Here is a 15,440-nt window from a genome sequence, read left to right on the forward strand (position 1 = left end):
TTTTTTTCCTTTACATTTGAATCTTTGAAAAATGGGGTTTGTGGGGTTTGACTCACTTTTGGAGCCAGCCTCAAGTGGTCACTGGAGGAACTGCAGTTTTTGGCACTTCAGATTTGGCTTCATTTCTCAGACCCTTGGTTGATGCCACTACCCTAATAACCAGCTCCCTCTGTTAGCCTAAACACGCTAACATTAGCGCGTGTGTGTGTGGAGCAGATGCATCTGTCACAGTTTACAAAAAACAATTGATGACATGTTGTTGTTAATATAATGTATATGTATAAAATATCTCAATGTGACTTCAGACACCATCACACATACCCTCCTACTACACTGGTAGATTTATTATAATGCCCACCACCAGCTCCTACAAAATAAAAGCTTCCAGTGCAGAGATAGCTACAGTTCTCATGGGCTTTTTTCGGCATGAGCATCCAAAGTGTTAAAACTGTCACATGCTACAAAAAAAAGATGTTTTTCAATCTTAGTGAAAAGAAGAAGGTGAAGGTTGAACTAGCTGTCAAGGATCTTGATCTCAGTGGGAGATGCGTCATGTAAAAGGTCAAACCGAACATCCCTTAAAAATCCAAGTGTGCTCTGTTCTATATTAATCCCTATTTACACATCAAGCTGGTGTTATCTATATAAATTCTGGATATAAATATATAATATATATAGATTTTTATTTACATCTCCCTTCAAAAAAAGTCAGTAGTGCTGTGCAATCTATCCTATCAGAGTTAAATACAAATGAACACATGTAGAGGTCAGTACACGTAATACAAAATAATACATACATACTGCGCACCTGCAGCTGTCAGCTTGTCCAACCAGCTCGGCCATCCAACACATAAAATCAAATCAGAGCAGCCGAGCTCACAAGCACTGGCTGCTGCCACAACAACACACAGAATGTGGCAACCTTTTCTGTCTCTGTCCATCAGCCTCCGGATCAGCCGCTTTGCGGTCAGCGTGGTTCCCATGGTGACAGCAGTAAGAGCAGCAGGGTCACCAGGGTCAAAGGTTCGACGGTCACGGTGTGGGCGGAGCCTCTAACAGCCACCTGATGGATAAAAAATGGAAACAATGGTGCTGCATCACACATCAAATGGCATAAATTACTGAGTGAGGCGATGAAACTGTCATTTTATGATATCAAGCTGCATCAGCATCTATCTGATCGAACTCGGGAACTGATCGATCACAGAGCGCCTTCACTTCTCAGTAATTAATCAGAGCACTTGTTGAGGAATAGAAGTGGGAGTGTACAAAATGAACTGCAAACTATTGGAGAACAGTCAGAGGTCCAGGCGGCAGAATGGGCTACACCAGTGAACAACCCCAATTCATCCCAAACGCTGCAGGAATGGCGACAAAAATCAATGCAGCTGTCAAAAAAACGATCTTTCTGTGTGCTCACTTGTGGCACACTGTGCTGCCTCCAGCTGTTCTCACACTGCTCCTCAGCAGCTACTCATTGCCTATTGTGGAGCTAATTTCCCTTCACCAATCTCCTCTAACACGTATTTACTGTTTGAGTGTTTTACCTGTGGAGGTGACAGCTGGTGAGGAGTTCCAGGGCGACCAGGAGAACGAGGAGGAGGAGGAGGAGGAGCCATGTTCTTAGTTCCTGGATTATGACCGCCAGATGTTTCATCACCTGAACAGATACAACATTATAAAGTTCATGCTTATAAGATTACGCAGTACATAAATGAGCCACCACTGAGGAACGATGAAGCTACAGTGTGGAATTCTAGTTTCCACCTGCTTGTTGTGTGGTGCCACATCTGGGGGAGTGTACTGTAGTGAACCCAGAGTTATAGCAGGATCATGTGTTAGGCTGAAAGGGTAAACAAAAGGTTAAAGGACCCACGCACAGGATGTGGATGTAGCACAAAGCGAGCTTTATTGACCAGCAACATGGACACAGGAAGGGTCACAGGGAGTGAGGATCACAGACACACTGACAAAGACCGGGGGCCAAGCACAAGACTTAAAGAGAGGGAGGGATAACAAGATAGAACACAAACACACAGGAGGGAAACAAGAGGAGGTAGGACCAATGATTTTTCAAAATAAAACAGAAGTAACTGAGGAACACAGGATGTAAGATCAAGATCAGTGTTTTTGTCTTTCATCATGCCTCTCTGGTCTTTTTCGAATGTTTGGATGTTGGGTTTTAGAATGAATAAAGAGAGCAGCTAATTAGTTTCTGATGATGCTAGCTCGCTAACATGGATTCATGCTGAAGGAGAAGGAGTTGGGCAGACATGGATGACTTAAGATAAGATAAGATAAGATAAAACTTTATTAATCCCGAAGGAAATTCTTGTGCCAGAGGTATCAAGTTACATTAAATGCAGTTAAGTACAGAGTATAAGAGTATAAGTGTCACTATAATCCAAAATAAGAGTACAGTACGCAGTATGAGCACAATATATGATACATGGATACAAATATGGAGATATAAGGTGCTAAGTAAACATAAATATAGACCAGTGGAGGGAATGACAGTGATGCCTGACATGATTATCTAGCGCTTCTCCCTACAGAAAGGGGAGGAGTTATACAGTCTGATGGCCACTGGCAGGAAGGACCTCCTGTGGCGTTCTGTGCTGCTCCTCGTAGTCTCAGTCTACCGCTGAATGTGCTCCTGTAGGACAGCAGTGTGTCATGCAGGGGGTGAGACGTGTTGTTACGAATACTGAGGAGTTTCCTCAGTATCCTCCTCTCCGTCACCTCCACCACAGACTCCAGCTTCACTCCCAGCACCGAGCCAGCCTTCCTGATGAGCTTGTTGAGTCTGTTGGTCTCGGCCGTCTTCATCCTGCTGCCCCAGCACACTACAGCTTAGAAGATGACGCTGGAGACCACCGAGTGGTAAAACATCTGCAGCATGGTCTGGCAGACGTTAAAGGATTTGAGTCTCCTCAGGAGATACAGGCGACTCTGTCCCTTCCTGTAAATTGCCTCTGCGTTTGTGGACCAGTCCAGTTTGTGGTCAATGTGGACACCCAGGTATTTGTAGCTGTCCACAATGTCCACGTTGGTAATTGTGAAGTATACAAGGTTATTTACGCAATGACATGATACAGACCACGTATGTATTTGATTATATAAGCTTACACTTTGAGAAAAACACATCTATAACTCTTATAGAGAGTTAGGGAGGAACTCTCTGATGCGGTGAAGGCCGAAGCACTAGGAGGTACGGACGTAAGATAATTCATCCAACATAGAAGGGGCAAAGTATTTCATAGTCATAAATATGTTAGACCAACTATTATAATTAGTAGGTGGAGATAAAGGGGCAACATGTCCCAATATGGGAATACCTACGAGGGTCTTGACAAATGGTTTATCTATTATGCAAATGTACCTCACTTTTCAATAAAACTAGCCTGTGTCCAGAAAGGGGCAGAGAACACGTATGGAGGAGGGTGAAGCAGACTGAAAGGCCTGTGTTCACTAAGTGTATTCTCCCTTTGCAAAGGCGAAACTATACATCAAGTGTATTGTCTTTCATTCAATGTTCTGATTTTAGAAGACGGAGTCTGGCAATCCGGGGTGACCAGGGAAGGTCACGACATACCCTTGATGCTGACCGGGTTTGGGAGTGTCTGGTGCTTCCTGAAGTCCACCACCAGCTCTTTTGTCTTTGTGACATTCAGCTGCAGGTGGTTCTGTCCGCACCACTCCACAAAGCTGACTTGTCCCGTCACTTTGACTGTTGGGTTCTCATACATGCCTCAGTCTGCTGCAGACAGTGGCGTTGGAAGTTGGTCTGCACTGTGTGAGGTGTGAGGGGGTTTAATGTAACCAACCATTATTTCTACATGAAGAATGTGAACTATCGCTTTGAGTCAAAACACGTTCAAGCTAATGCAATCACCCCCCCCCCCCCCCCCCCCCCCAAAAAAAAAAAAAATCTGGCACAAAATCTCAGTAAACGAAGAGACAAGATTTGTGGAAGTAATTTCTGTTCCTGTTTTTAGTCTCATGATTGCACAAAAACTTGAATTATTTATGGCTGTTTTGTTGTTGTTTAAACCTGAAAGATTTATGGATTTCACCCCACCCACAGCTCTGCACAGCGCCAACACTGTTACCTTACACACATCAACACACACACACACAGATGTGCGAGATGTTGCTTCATTTTAATGGTTATGCGGCCAGACACTTTTAACACTTTCATATTCATATGTGTGTGTGTGTCTGTGAGTCTGTGTGTGTCTGTGTGTGTGTGTTGGCAGGACTCCAGGCGCCTCCTGGGAGAAACGCAGGTAAATGAGTGGATTAGAACAGGAGGGTGGGAGACTGTGCCGCTGGCAAAACAGACACACACACACACACACACACACTCACACCTGCTGAGGAAGAAATCTGATTCTGTCTCTTACAATACTCATTGTCCTGCAGTACAATAGACAAAGAGCCTCTTTCAGCTATAATAAGGAAGGAATGAGATGAGTTTGTTAATGTTCACACAAATATTATATCTCATAATATAACACACATAAAGGTCAGAGGCACACACGCACACTATGAGCACTTCTAAACACACAAAAAAACCTCACTGTGAGACACATGATGTGTTTTTGTTGTTGACTTGATGATTTACTGCCAGCAGACTCTTTACCAAACAGGCATCTGTCCTTGATTGTGTGACAGAGAGCAGCATGCTGCAGTGTGAGACACCGGGTTCATATCTGAAAATGTTTATGTGTGTATGTGTGTGTGTGTGTGTGTGTGTGTGGGGTCTATTTTGTGTCCATCTGTTCTCATCAGAACTGAAATTCTTGAGTCACATCTGGTTTGAACTTGTTTGGGGAACAGAACTGGGTCACATTATTATTGATTATTTACCTACACATTTCCTCTTTACTGCTGTTCATAACATTTTAAATGAAGAAATCATTAACATTAACATTTTTTATTTTGTTAAAATAATTATACATGATGCAACAATATTTTTATTATTTTAAGTGTATTATTTTCTATTTTTATTTTTTTTTTAAATCTGATTATTGTAAATTGGTAAAATACTACATCTAAAGCACAGTATATTTTAATGCATATTATTTTTCATAATGAATTTTGTTTATATTTTGATCCTTTTAGTAAACTCTCCAACACTTTTTTTATAATATACAATTATAAAACAGCACCATTTATACACAAGCAGACAGGCATGAACAAACAGGAAGCAGCATGATCGATGCACGCTGTGTGAGGTGATATGGTTACCAGGTGTAGTTTGGTGTAAAATAGTTCCTACATAACTAGGTAAGTGGGTCATGAATGGTTCACAGTGTCTGTCTGAGTGCCTAATGAGGTATTTTTCACTGTCTATATGAAGACTATGGCTAATTGGTTAAACTCATTCAATGACAGCAGGGCTCTTATTTTGATTATTAGCTTTCTGTTTAACATCTAATCAATGAATGAATTATTTAGTGAATAAAATGTTTCACAGTTAGCTGGAACTGCTAACTGCTAAGTCATCTGTGCATATGTCTTTGTATGAACCGTGCTCACAGGCCCCTCCCACATGACCTCAGACATGTTTGTCTCTTAGCAACGATCCAGCACACGTCACATACGGCAGATTGTTTTGAAATATGTGCACACACACACACACACACACACACACACACACAGAGACAGCTAGAGATGAGTGATGAACGTTGCCAGTGGACCTACTCATGGGGTGCTTTAACCTTTGAGTAATGAGTGTATGAGTGTGTGTGTGTGTGTGTGTGTGTGTGATAATAAGAATTCAAGATTGACATTTGAAAGATCCTGTCTGTGAGGTGCGGAGGCAGCATCCAGGTCAGTGCTATCGCAGACGCTTCGGCCTTGTCGTCCAGCACGTGAGCAGCTAACAGCTCCACTCATGCAGAGTCTGAGTCCCTGCAGGAGCTGAGCTGACACTTTACACGGAGGGACACGAACGGTCACCATGTACTGTGATGGCTGAAGAGCAGAGCCGACAGTGATTCATCATCCTTTTCCTTCCAGGCAAATAAATACTGCTTGTGCTCCTCACCGCTGACTCCTAATTTAGATCCTTTTCCAAAATAATACGATAAAACCAGAATTGGATTGGAGTGGAGCGTTCACCCAGGGGTGACAGCACAGGTCCCTACCAGGTGGAGCAGGGCCATAAATCAGTGCTGTGGTGACCCACAGGAAACTGTCTGCCAAGCTCTAACTGCATCTCTCTCTCTCTCACACACACACACAACCAAGAACTACACAACCATACACACCTTATTTTCACCCTAAAAGTAATGATTTATAATATGTTATGAGCATTTGTGTTACACAAATTTTTGATACACACAGTTTTTAAACCAAAGTAAAGGTTGTGGTAAAAAAAAATGTTGGTCGGCTTCTATAGGATTCTCATATAGGACACACTTTTTGGTCTTTCATCTCATTTTAAATCTCTTATGTAAACAATGCATGTATGATGTATTGTTCAGACAGCAAGCGTCCGTTCCAGAGAAGCCAGAACCCAAACATCAGCATAACTGTGTTTAATTCTCCTCCTCATACATTCCTTCAGTCTGAAACGAGACCCTGCTGACAGCTCAGCAGACTGCGCTGTGTGTGTGTGTGTGTGTCCATAAACACAATGTGTGTCACAGAAACATGTTAGTTATGCTTTGATCAGGCCGACCTGAGTGTAAAGCAGAGCTGGATGTGTGCCTTTGGACGTGTTAGACAAAGAAGAGGAGTGCTGTCTTGTCTTGCTCGTCTTGAAAGTAAACTCAGGTAGATCAAATGTGTGTGTGTGTGTGTGTGTGTATGTGTGTGTGTGGATGCAACAGCTGTCAAGGAAGCATGGTCTGATGAGTGAAAGTGGAAAACTGAACAGAAAAGATGAAAAAGTGTGTGTGAACTGTAAAAGTTAAGAGTGCATTAATGATGGTCAGGCATGAAAACGGGTCGGGGTGAAAGGTGAGTGGCGTACGAGTGGTGACGTCACCTCTGGTGTAGTGGTTTTTTTGTGGGGGGGATTGGCAGGATCAAAATCACCTTGAAACAAAGTCAAATCTCCTCCCTCATACATACCTCAATACTGAGAGTTAATCTGCCTTCATGGATGGAATTAGCCTTGTTAGCAACAACAGCTAACTACTTAATTCACTCGAACTAACAAGTCAGCTCTTTCAGATGATGTAGGAGGAGGCCAGACTCCTTAAAGACAAACTGATTAAACCACCAACGTCAGAGCAGGAGAGAAAAAAGGCAGAAAAGAAGCTGAAAGAGAGAAGGAGGAACAGAAGGAGGCAAAGAGAAGAGACACGCTGGTTCTAATCACACAGAGCCATGCTTTAAAAAATATTATAATTATTATATATTTCTTCTACAGAGTGCTGAGAAAAATTTAAAACATATTTTTCTTCTTCAGAGCATTGAAGGAGGATATATATAAAACTTATATTAATATTATATAATATACATAAATATTTTTTTCAAATTATATTTTCTTATATTTCTATAAAAATAATTATATAAATATTATATAATATATGTACATATTTAAATATATGTATAATGTTTTTATATTTTTTACTATATTTATTATATTTGAAAAACTATAATTTTTTTTAAAAAAAAACTTGAAGTTGAGCCAGAATGTCCTCTGTGAGATGAACATTTTGATAGTTGAATGGCTGAAATCGGTCAATGTATGCTGAAGATATGCTGCGCCAAAAAAACGTACGGAAGAAGAAGAAGGAAGAAAGAGGTTGAAGAACAAGAGTCTGATTGCCTAGCAGCAATCAAACTAATGAATTTGGATCGTGTTTAATGAACAATTACATTAAAACATTTATCAAATGTACTCACAAATTATGGGCAAACTAGTCTGAACACACTGATTATCTAAGCCAGTCATTTCTCCTCCCATGTCATGTCACAAGGTGACTGCTTCTCACCAAACAGGATTTTAGGGTAGGCTAGTTCATTTGTTGGTTTGTTATGATGTTCTTTGGACCACCTATTCTTCATCAGTTATTTGGATATTTTTAAATCTGGCAGGATCAAAGTCATGTTGATGGTCCACGTCCGTGTTGAACAAAGATCTTTAACAGCAAAAGGCCTCACTCCTGCGATCATGCACGTTCCAATAAACAAACTCGCCCCCCATTTTTTTCCTCATCAGATCTACACGATCCACGTAGGTCACCTATTTTGGTTTCAAAACGGCAAATTTCGCCAAAAGGTGAGGGATTTTCATGCCTGATGGGGTCTGAGATCAGCCCCTGTGGTGTATTGTACACAACTGTCAATTTAGGTCCTAATTACTCCCAATCTTGTTGCAGCTCAGTTAGTACATACAACACACATTCATTCATTCATTCACACAGACACACACACCCACACAGAGGCAAATGATGCGAGGTGACCTTGAAAAGCGCCTGGATAGCCGGAGTGTGTGTGTGTGTGTGTGTGTGTGTGTGGGCGTGTAAATGTATCCCATGCATTTCCAGCTGAATCAGTAATGAGCATTTCATTACTTCAGCCTCAGTTCCCCAGGGAGGAAACACACACACACACACACAGCAGAAAGAGCACGGTAGACGGAAGCTGTAGATTATACCCTCAGCGAGTACTTATCAGAATCAAATTATATAATGATAGCCATATAAAACCATAGAGTAAGAAGGAAAGAAAGAACACCTTCCAACATCAATGGCTATATTCTGCACACATGCACGTGTTAAACCTGACAATCAAAGCCACTCTGATATTCTGTTGCAGCCTCTGAAGACACAGTACCGTCACCAACACATCCAACCCCCACATTTGGCAAATAAACGACCGGCAGATACAGGCATGGTTACATTTATGCTAACAAAACAAACATAAAGGACATATTGCATTATGTTATGTTTACGTTATTGTATTGTGTTACCATCTGAACATGGGGACTTCAAGAGTCCTAGTAAGGAGGTGGGTGGGGGCACTGATAATGTTGGTTTTCCTTGTAAAATGTGTTGAATGTTATAACTTTAAGCAGCTCCAAAGCTTAAACACAGAACAGCAGTGTCGGTACTGATGTTTAGCAGGTGGGAATTCACCATGTTTACCATAAGCCCCATTCACACAGACTGTTGGTTGCACCTCGCTGTGCTCTGTGAAACGCTCTGAGGTAGAATTGCAGAGCGTTTTGTTGCATCTCCGCTGAGCCTCTCAGCCACTTTTGAGGTTGTAACAGCGGCTGATCGACCGCTGTGTGACATGTGCACGAGCTGGTAAGGTGGCATTACACCGGCTCTGTTTAAGTCTGTGTGAACGAGCAGGAGGAGAGCAGAATAAAGAGGAGGGACTCTGTGCGACAAGAGAAGCGAACATTTTCAAGAAAACACAAGATGCAGGAGATGATGAGAAAGAGTGAGCAGAGTGACATCAGCCGTCCAAGTGTCCAGACATCTGTGTACAGCTAAAAAGCCACAGCGGTGTCACTGTGAAAGTGTCACATATGGATGCACTGTGAGGGTGCAGGTCGCACTTTGACTGTCAGTTTTTGACATTTGATAGACTTTAATGGAAGTGCAATGAAGTCACTCATTTTAGGCGTCATGTTATAAATGGGGGGTGGTAGGAGTAGTTACCATGGTAACTGAGACCAAAACTGGGATGTTTTTCCGAAACCAAACCAAACAGATTTACATCTGAACATTAACTAAACAGTGACAAGAAGCGTCTGATGAGAATCAAACCCCGCTCTGCTGGATGAAAGTCCGGCCTTCTACCCCCCCTTGCCTCCTTCCTCCTACCAGCGACTCTGTAGCCGTCCTTGTGCGAACTCTCCCAGCCTGGAAGATGTACTACCTGGCTCGTTGGAAACAGATGCTAGAAGGGCACCTCTAGCATTTTAATAAGAGTAATATCAATGGTAATATAGAGTGATATGAACTGACACTGATCAGTGGAGACAGGAAGTAATGAGCAGAGAGAGAGAGAGAGAGAGAGAGAGAGAGGGGGGACGACCCACTTCGCCAAGTGCCCTGAAGAAAGGGTTCAAAGAACTATGATTGTTCTCAGTTCCTTCAGGGCCAACACACACAGAAATGGAGTACTTCCTCCAACAGTTATATTGTCTGGAACTAAATTTGCTGCCAATCCATCGAGGAAATACTGAACTATTTCACAGAATAAGTGCATTTTGACCTGGGGGACACGAATGTCTGTACAAAACTGATGCTGCGAACCACCAGCCTCTCATATGCTCTGTTCCTTCCAGGATTTCTTCATTCTATCATCTCTTATTTATAAGGGATCAATCAATATTCACTTACATTAACTGTGAGAGTATCTTTTCTTGGCTAAATGTCTGTGTAACCCTATGTTCTCCTCAGAAAAGGTGGATTTATTGAACGACTGAATAATTTATTTGAATGATCCTTAATTTAATCGTGCAGTAATAACAAGTACTAAATATAACATCCAGGTTAATGACTAGTGCTTGTTTCCAAATAAATCATAATGACAGCCCGGCGTCTTCTCAAGGTCACGCTCACTGAGGTTAATCGTAGCCTCCAGTGCAATCATAAAACCTTCAGAAAAAACAAAAGCTGAGGCATGAATGTGGCGAGGCGAGGGACAGAGGATGTGATTGGAGGTGGATGAGAGGGTTGAAAGAAGAAGAATGACTCTTTGAAAGCTGTACATCAACACAGGGAGTGGTTGTAAGGAGGTGCTGCTTGACAAAGCAAGGGCAGCGGGCTCTTTTCCAAAGGTCAAGCGTGGAATAACAACATCCCTGCAGAGGAGAGGACTAATAGGCAGATGATGTCTAATCAGAATTGCATGAACGGACGCGCTCAGGTGTAGAAACAAGCAGTGATAAAAAGACAGGTTGATAGACAAGCAGACAGGCAGTGAGAGGGACATGGCAGGTGCATGATGGAGGTTATGGGTTTGTTGATAGCTTGAGTGCAGGAAGTCAACCATGCACATAGCAGATATTCAGCATCTCAAGTAAAGTTTCCTTTTTTTTGTAATCTCTCTCTGGGCGTGTTGAACAAAACAGAGTCGCTATTTTCTTTGAGTGAGGGAGTGAGAGTATGATTCTTTAATGAGCCGTATCTCCTGCCCTAAGGATCTATCACTTAGCTCTGCTGCTTATTAACCATTGCCTCATGCTGAACACACAAACACCCGGCGTGTGAGTATCTCATTTATGATTGATTCTCTTTCTCTCTGCACCCGCTGTTACCCCAAACCATCCTCCCCTATATACTCTTGATTTTCTCTCTATGCGTTCGTACCAATTAAAGCCAACATACCCCCAGCTGCACGCTCCGAGCAAAATGAAATCAAACCTCAGAGACAGAAATAACAACCAGATTAAACTGAATGCACTAATCCTAATTTCAGTACAAAACACATTAAAATTCTAATAAACTGCTTACATTCACTAGTTTAAGTCCATTTTGCCTTATTATGATGAACAATATAGTGTTTAAAGGCACAAATCCTTATGATACAAATGCTTTAAGAGGCCGAAACCACAGCAGAATCACAATGTGCAGCACACTAGATACTTTATTGATCCCTGAGGGGAAATTCAGGTCTCCAGTAGCAACACTGGAACAGACAGCATAGCATACATAAAGCTATGAACACAGGGTACTAAAAAAAAAAAAACAGTGCATGTACAGAATAGACTAGACATAGATTTGTAGTACTGGTTTCCCTTTGTGGACACTCTGTTAAACACAGTTGATTGAAGTTTGGATTAAAATCTAATCTGATGCTTCAAATCAGCGCTGACCTTTTCTGTGGTTAAGAGCAGAAACTGCACGCTTCAGATAGTGTAGGGAAAATTTAAGAATGTACATTTTCCTTAGGGAGCACCTATCTATAGCAAACATTTCATCATTGTGTTGGTATAAACATAATCAAAGAAGCTGTTTGTTACTAACGCTTATCCGTTAGCATCCCATCAGCTCAGCTCTACGGCCGTCTTCAGGTAAAATAAAGCATGAAAGACAGAAAACGCTTTGGTCTGGGGCAAAGCTGCTGAATCAGTCAGATCCTCTTGCATTCATTTCATGTTTTACAGCCTAATACACCCTCCAGTGTATGCACGCACAAAGAAAGCAGTTTCATTTTATAGTAATGATCAATCCGATCCACAGGCTCGCTATGGGAACTTTTATAGTCACCAGTGTAGATTAGAAGCCCCGCCAGACTTTTTATTGTTCTTTCTGGCTCCCGTTGGACAGCAGCAGGATGCTTACGAACGCAGATCAAACTGTCCTTGGGCAGAGGGGGCAACATTTTCTAGGCGCTGAAAAAAAACACTGGCCTTTCCCTTTAAGATGAAATGGCTTCTAAAGGCTTTGTGGATCTGGCCCCAGGGAAGTGGGGGAGAGGCCAAGCAGAGCAAGGCAGGGATGATGGAGGGAAGATACATGGAAGATACATGGAAGCAGGACAATAAAGGGAAAATGGTTCTGCAGAGAACAGTATCCTGCTGTGCGTCTACTGTTTATTGCAGGTCAATGGAAAGAACCAAGTCCTGACAACTGAATATTTAGTAAGTAAAAAAAAGAAGAAATGAGATTATATAAAAAGCACAAATACATTCTGTATAGCATAATAAAATCTTTCCTTTCCCTCCATAGCTCTCTGCCTTCCTCCCTTCCCTTTTTCTTCATTGTCATCAAATAGGGACCCAAGGGAGGACAGACCACCTGGTAACCATGGTTACGTGGATTGAGTGCCCCTTGCCAGTACACACATTCACACATTCTCTTACATATACACACACTCTTGTACTTGATAAAGATACACAGAGTTCCTGAATATATTACCAACTGTGTGGTGGAAGACAAAAACCAGCCCGAGGTCTTCTGAGTGGAAGAAAAAAAAAAAAAACGTTTGGTGCTTTCCAGACTGGCATTAGTGGTTTTTAATGTGACTCATGGATACCTGGAGGTTAGAGCATCCACCACCCACCACATTATAGTATGGCAATTATGGTGAAGAAGAGGAGAGGAGAGGAGAGGAGAGGAGAGGAGAGGAGAGGAGAGGAGAGGCTGTGATTACATTTACATTATTGACGTTATAGGACCTGAATAAGTCTGGGGAGACAGGAAGATCGGAGGGAGGAGCAGCTGAAGAAGGGATTGCAGTCGTTTGAGGAGAGAAAATCAATCCGTTTAATCTCGGTGAAATCTAGAAAAAGGGCTGGTGAGAGATGGAAGCGAAGAAAGATGAACTGAGAATGAGGATCAACCAGAGTGAGATGTGCAAACTTATAATTACCTGATACTAATGATGAATATGAAAACGTATGAAGAGGGTGACGGATGCAGAACTCCGTCTTTCTATACTGAAGCACTTTAATACCAGTGTCTTCTTTTCACATGCAACAGGAAAAGATGTTTGTGAACGTAGCTCATAATAAGCTCACATCTTCACCACCAGTCATTTCTGGAGTACTCTACCACAAGACAACCATAATAGTGACTCCAGAACTCCAGTAAAGCAGCTGGAGGGGTGGATGGTTCCCATAACTCTGCCCTAAACTTCCATCCACCAGGCTGATTGGCAGCGCTGTGACTGTCACTAACAGAAAAAGATTGTGCTTCTGGTTAAAACAGATGATCTCACTACAGTAAAAACATTTCATGAGGCACAAATACCATGTTTCTTTGCAATTGTTGGCTACCACGGTGACCAGTCCCACCTAACAACACCTAGCATGCGAAGTACAGACTGATTATTTTAAAAGTCTGGAAACATCAACGCCTGATTATGTTCTCCTGGTGAGGAACAGAACTGGCTGCTCTCTCCACAAATCCCACCCTTTCAAACTGAATCAAGGCAAATTGATCATTTTAATGTTGATTTAAGAGTTATGAATTTTATACTGTTCCTTTACTTATTGTCTCTTGGGGTTTTTGTACTTGTAAGGTGTCCTTGAGTGTCTGGAAAGGCATAGAAAAAATAAAAGTTATCTTATGATTCTTTAAAGAACATGTAGCCATATGTATACAATATTATGGAAAGAGTTAAAAGGGATCCAGTGTTTCTAATTTTCTAGTTTTAGCAAAAGAAAACAAAAAAAAACAATGTGTTTCACATCTGGATGTACACCTTCAGCATAACAATAATCACAAATGTATATGACAATGAACTGCAGTATGTCCTTTGCCTGCATGGCTGAGCTTTACTGTGTCTTTTTGTTTATGTAAATGAATCAATAAAAATGGCACAAGCAGCCCTAACTTAAGCACGCTGCTTCATATGCTCGGATGCCTTTTGTTTTGATCTGTGTGCAATGTTTGCCGAGTGATTCTCCCTCTCTCTGGGCTGAGTTCAGCTCCCCTTGATGTGGAAAATGGACTTAAATCAAATAATAATAGACTGTGTGTATTGTCTCAGCATGACTGAAATAACTTCTCCCTGTTAAATGGCCCACATAAAGAAATCACAGAGAGACAGTCTGGAGCTTGATTTCTGCTCCTGCAGCCACACCTCCCTCCTGCTGTCTTATCCTACACTTCCCATGCCCCCCATCAGCATCCAATACAGCCAAGATGTCAGCTAATTACAAGACTGAAAAAAAAGCCATTTTTATATCTGCAGGATAGAGAGCCAGAGAAAGACGATGTAAGTCAACGCACCACTGGATCCATTTCAGTCGGTCAGATGGAACTCATACTCATAAAACTGTCTGCATTAACACAAAAACACTCATATCTTACACACAGAGCACATGTTGAGCACACATGCATGAACGACAGGCCATAAACTTTCATTTGTCCACATATTCGCTCTGTCACGCCAGCAGTTTTCTTTCTGTTTTCCTTCTCTTCTGCAAAATAATAAGCTCCACATTTCAGTGATTCGGGTTTAGAGAAGCGGTCTGCAGGGTGAATTTTAAAAAGAGAGGATATCAGGGAGCAAAGATTTAGTGGCAGATCTTTCAAAAGAAATGCATTTACTCATTTGCTGTTCGTCTATTCATATATGAACTCAGATGCACTGATGGAATGTCCAGTGCAAAGTTGTAGCTGATCCTACATCCCTCTCTCGGCTTCAGCTTGTTTTTATGCATAGAGATGTGACAAGCAAAAAGAAAAAAAAAGTGGGAAAAAAGAAGCCTTTATTGTGATTCTTCTCCAGGAATTCATTGTGGCTTGAGAGACATGATCCCGACACGCCGCCACCAGCTCGGTAAATCATAACCAGCAATTTTCTCTGTAAATAGCCAGTGCACCAGTTTCAAGCCCAGCGGGAGGTGTGAGTTTCCACAGATGTGACACATCAAGGTTAGTGGAGAGGGGATGACAAATGTACCAACACAGATCTTACTTTTAGACCTCTTAAACAAGCGAGGAGTATAAGAACACATTTATATATATGTGTGAGCGGTGCCTTGAAAATCACTGGCAGAACCC

General features: G+C 41.9%; 1 protein-coding gene across 2 annotated transcripts in view; it reads right to left on the reverse strand.

Annotated features, from left to right (window-relative positions):
- Positions 1 to 636: 636 nt before the first annotated feature.
- Positions 637 to 15,440, reverse strand: part of LOC114434838 (glypican-5-like) — a 41,812-nt gene continuing 27,008 nt past the window's right edge. For both annotated transcript variants that reach the window (XM_028404268.1, XM_028404267.1), the window contains exons 10-11: positions 1,548 to 1,660; positions 637 to 1,063 (exon numbers count right to left, since the gene is read on the reverse strand). In XM_028404268.1, coding sequence (XP_028260069.1) covers positions 968 to 1,063; positions 1,548 to 1,660 — 209 coding nt within the window. In that variant the 3' untranslated portion in view covers positions 637 to 967. The remainder of the gene's footprint in view (positions 1,064 to 1,547; positions 1,661 to 15,440) is intronic.

Source organism: Parambassis ranga, chromosome 4 (genome assembly GCF_900634625.1).
Source record: "Parambassis ranga chromosome 4, fParRan2.1, whole genome shotgun sequence".
Classification (NCBI taxonomy): domain Eukaryota; kingdom Metazoa; phylum Chordata; class Actinopteri; family Ambassidae; genus Parambassis; species Parambassis ranga.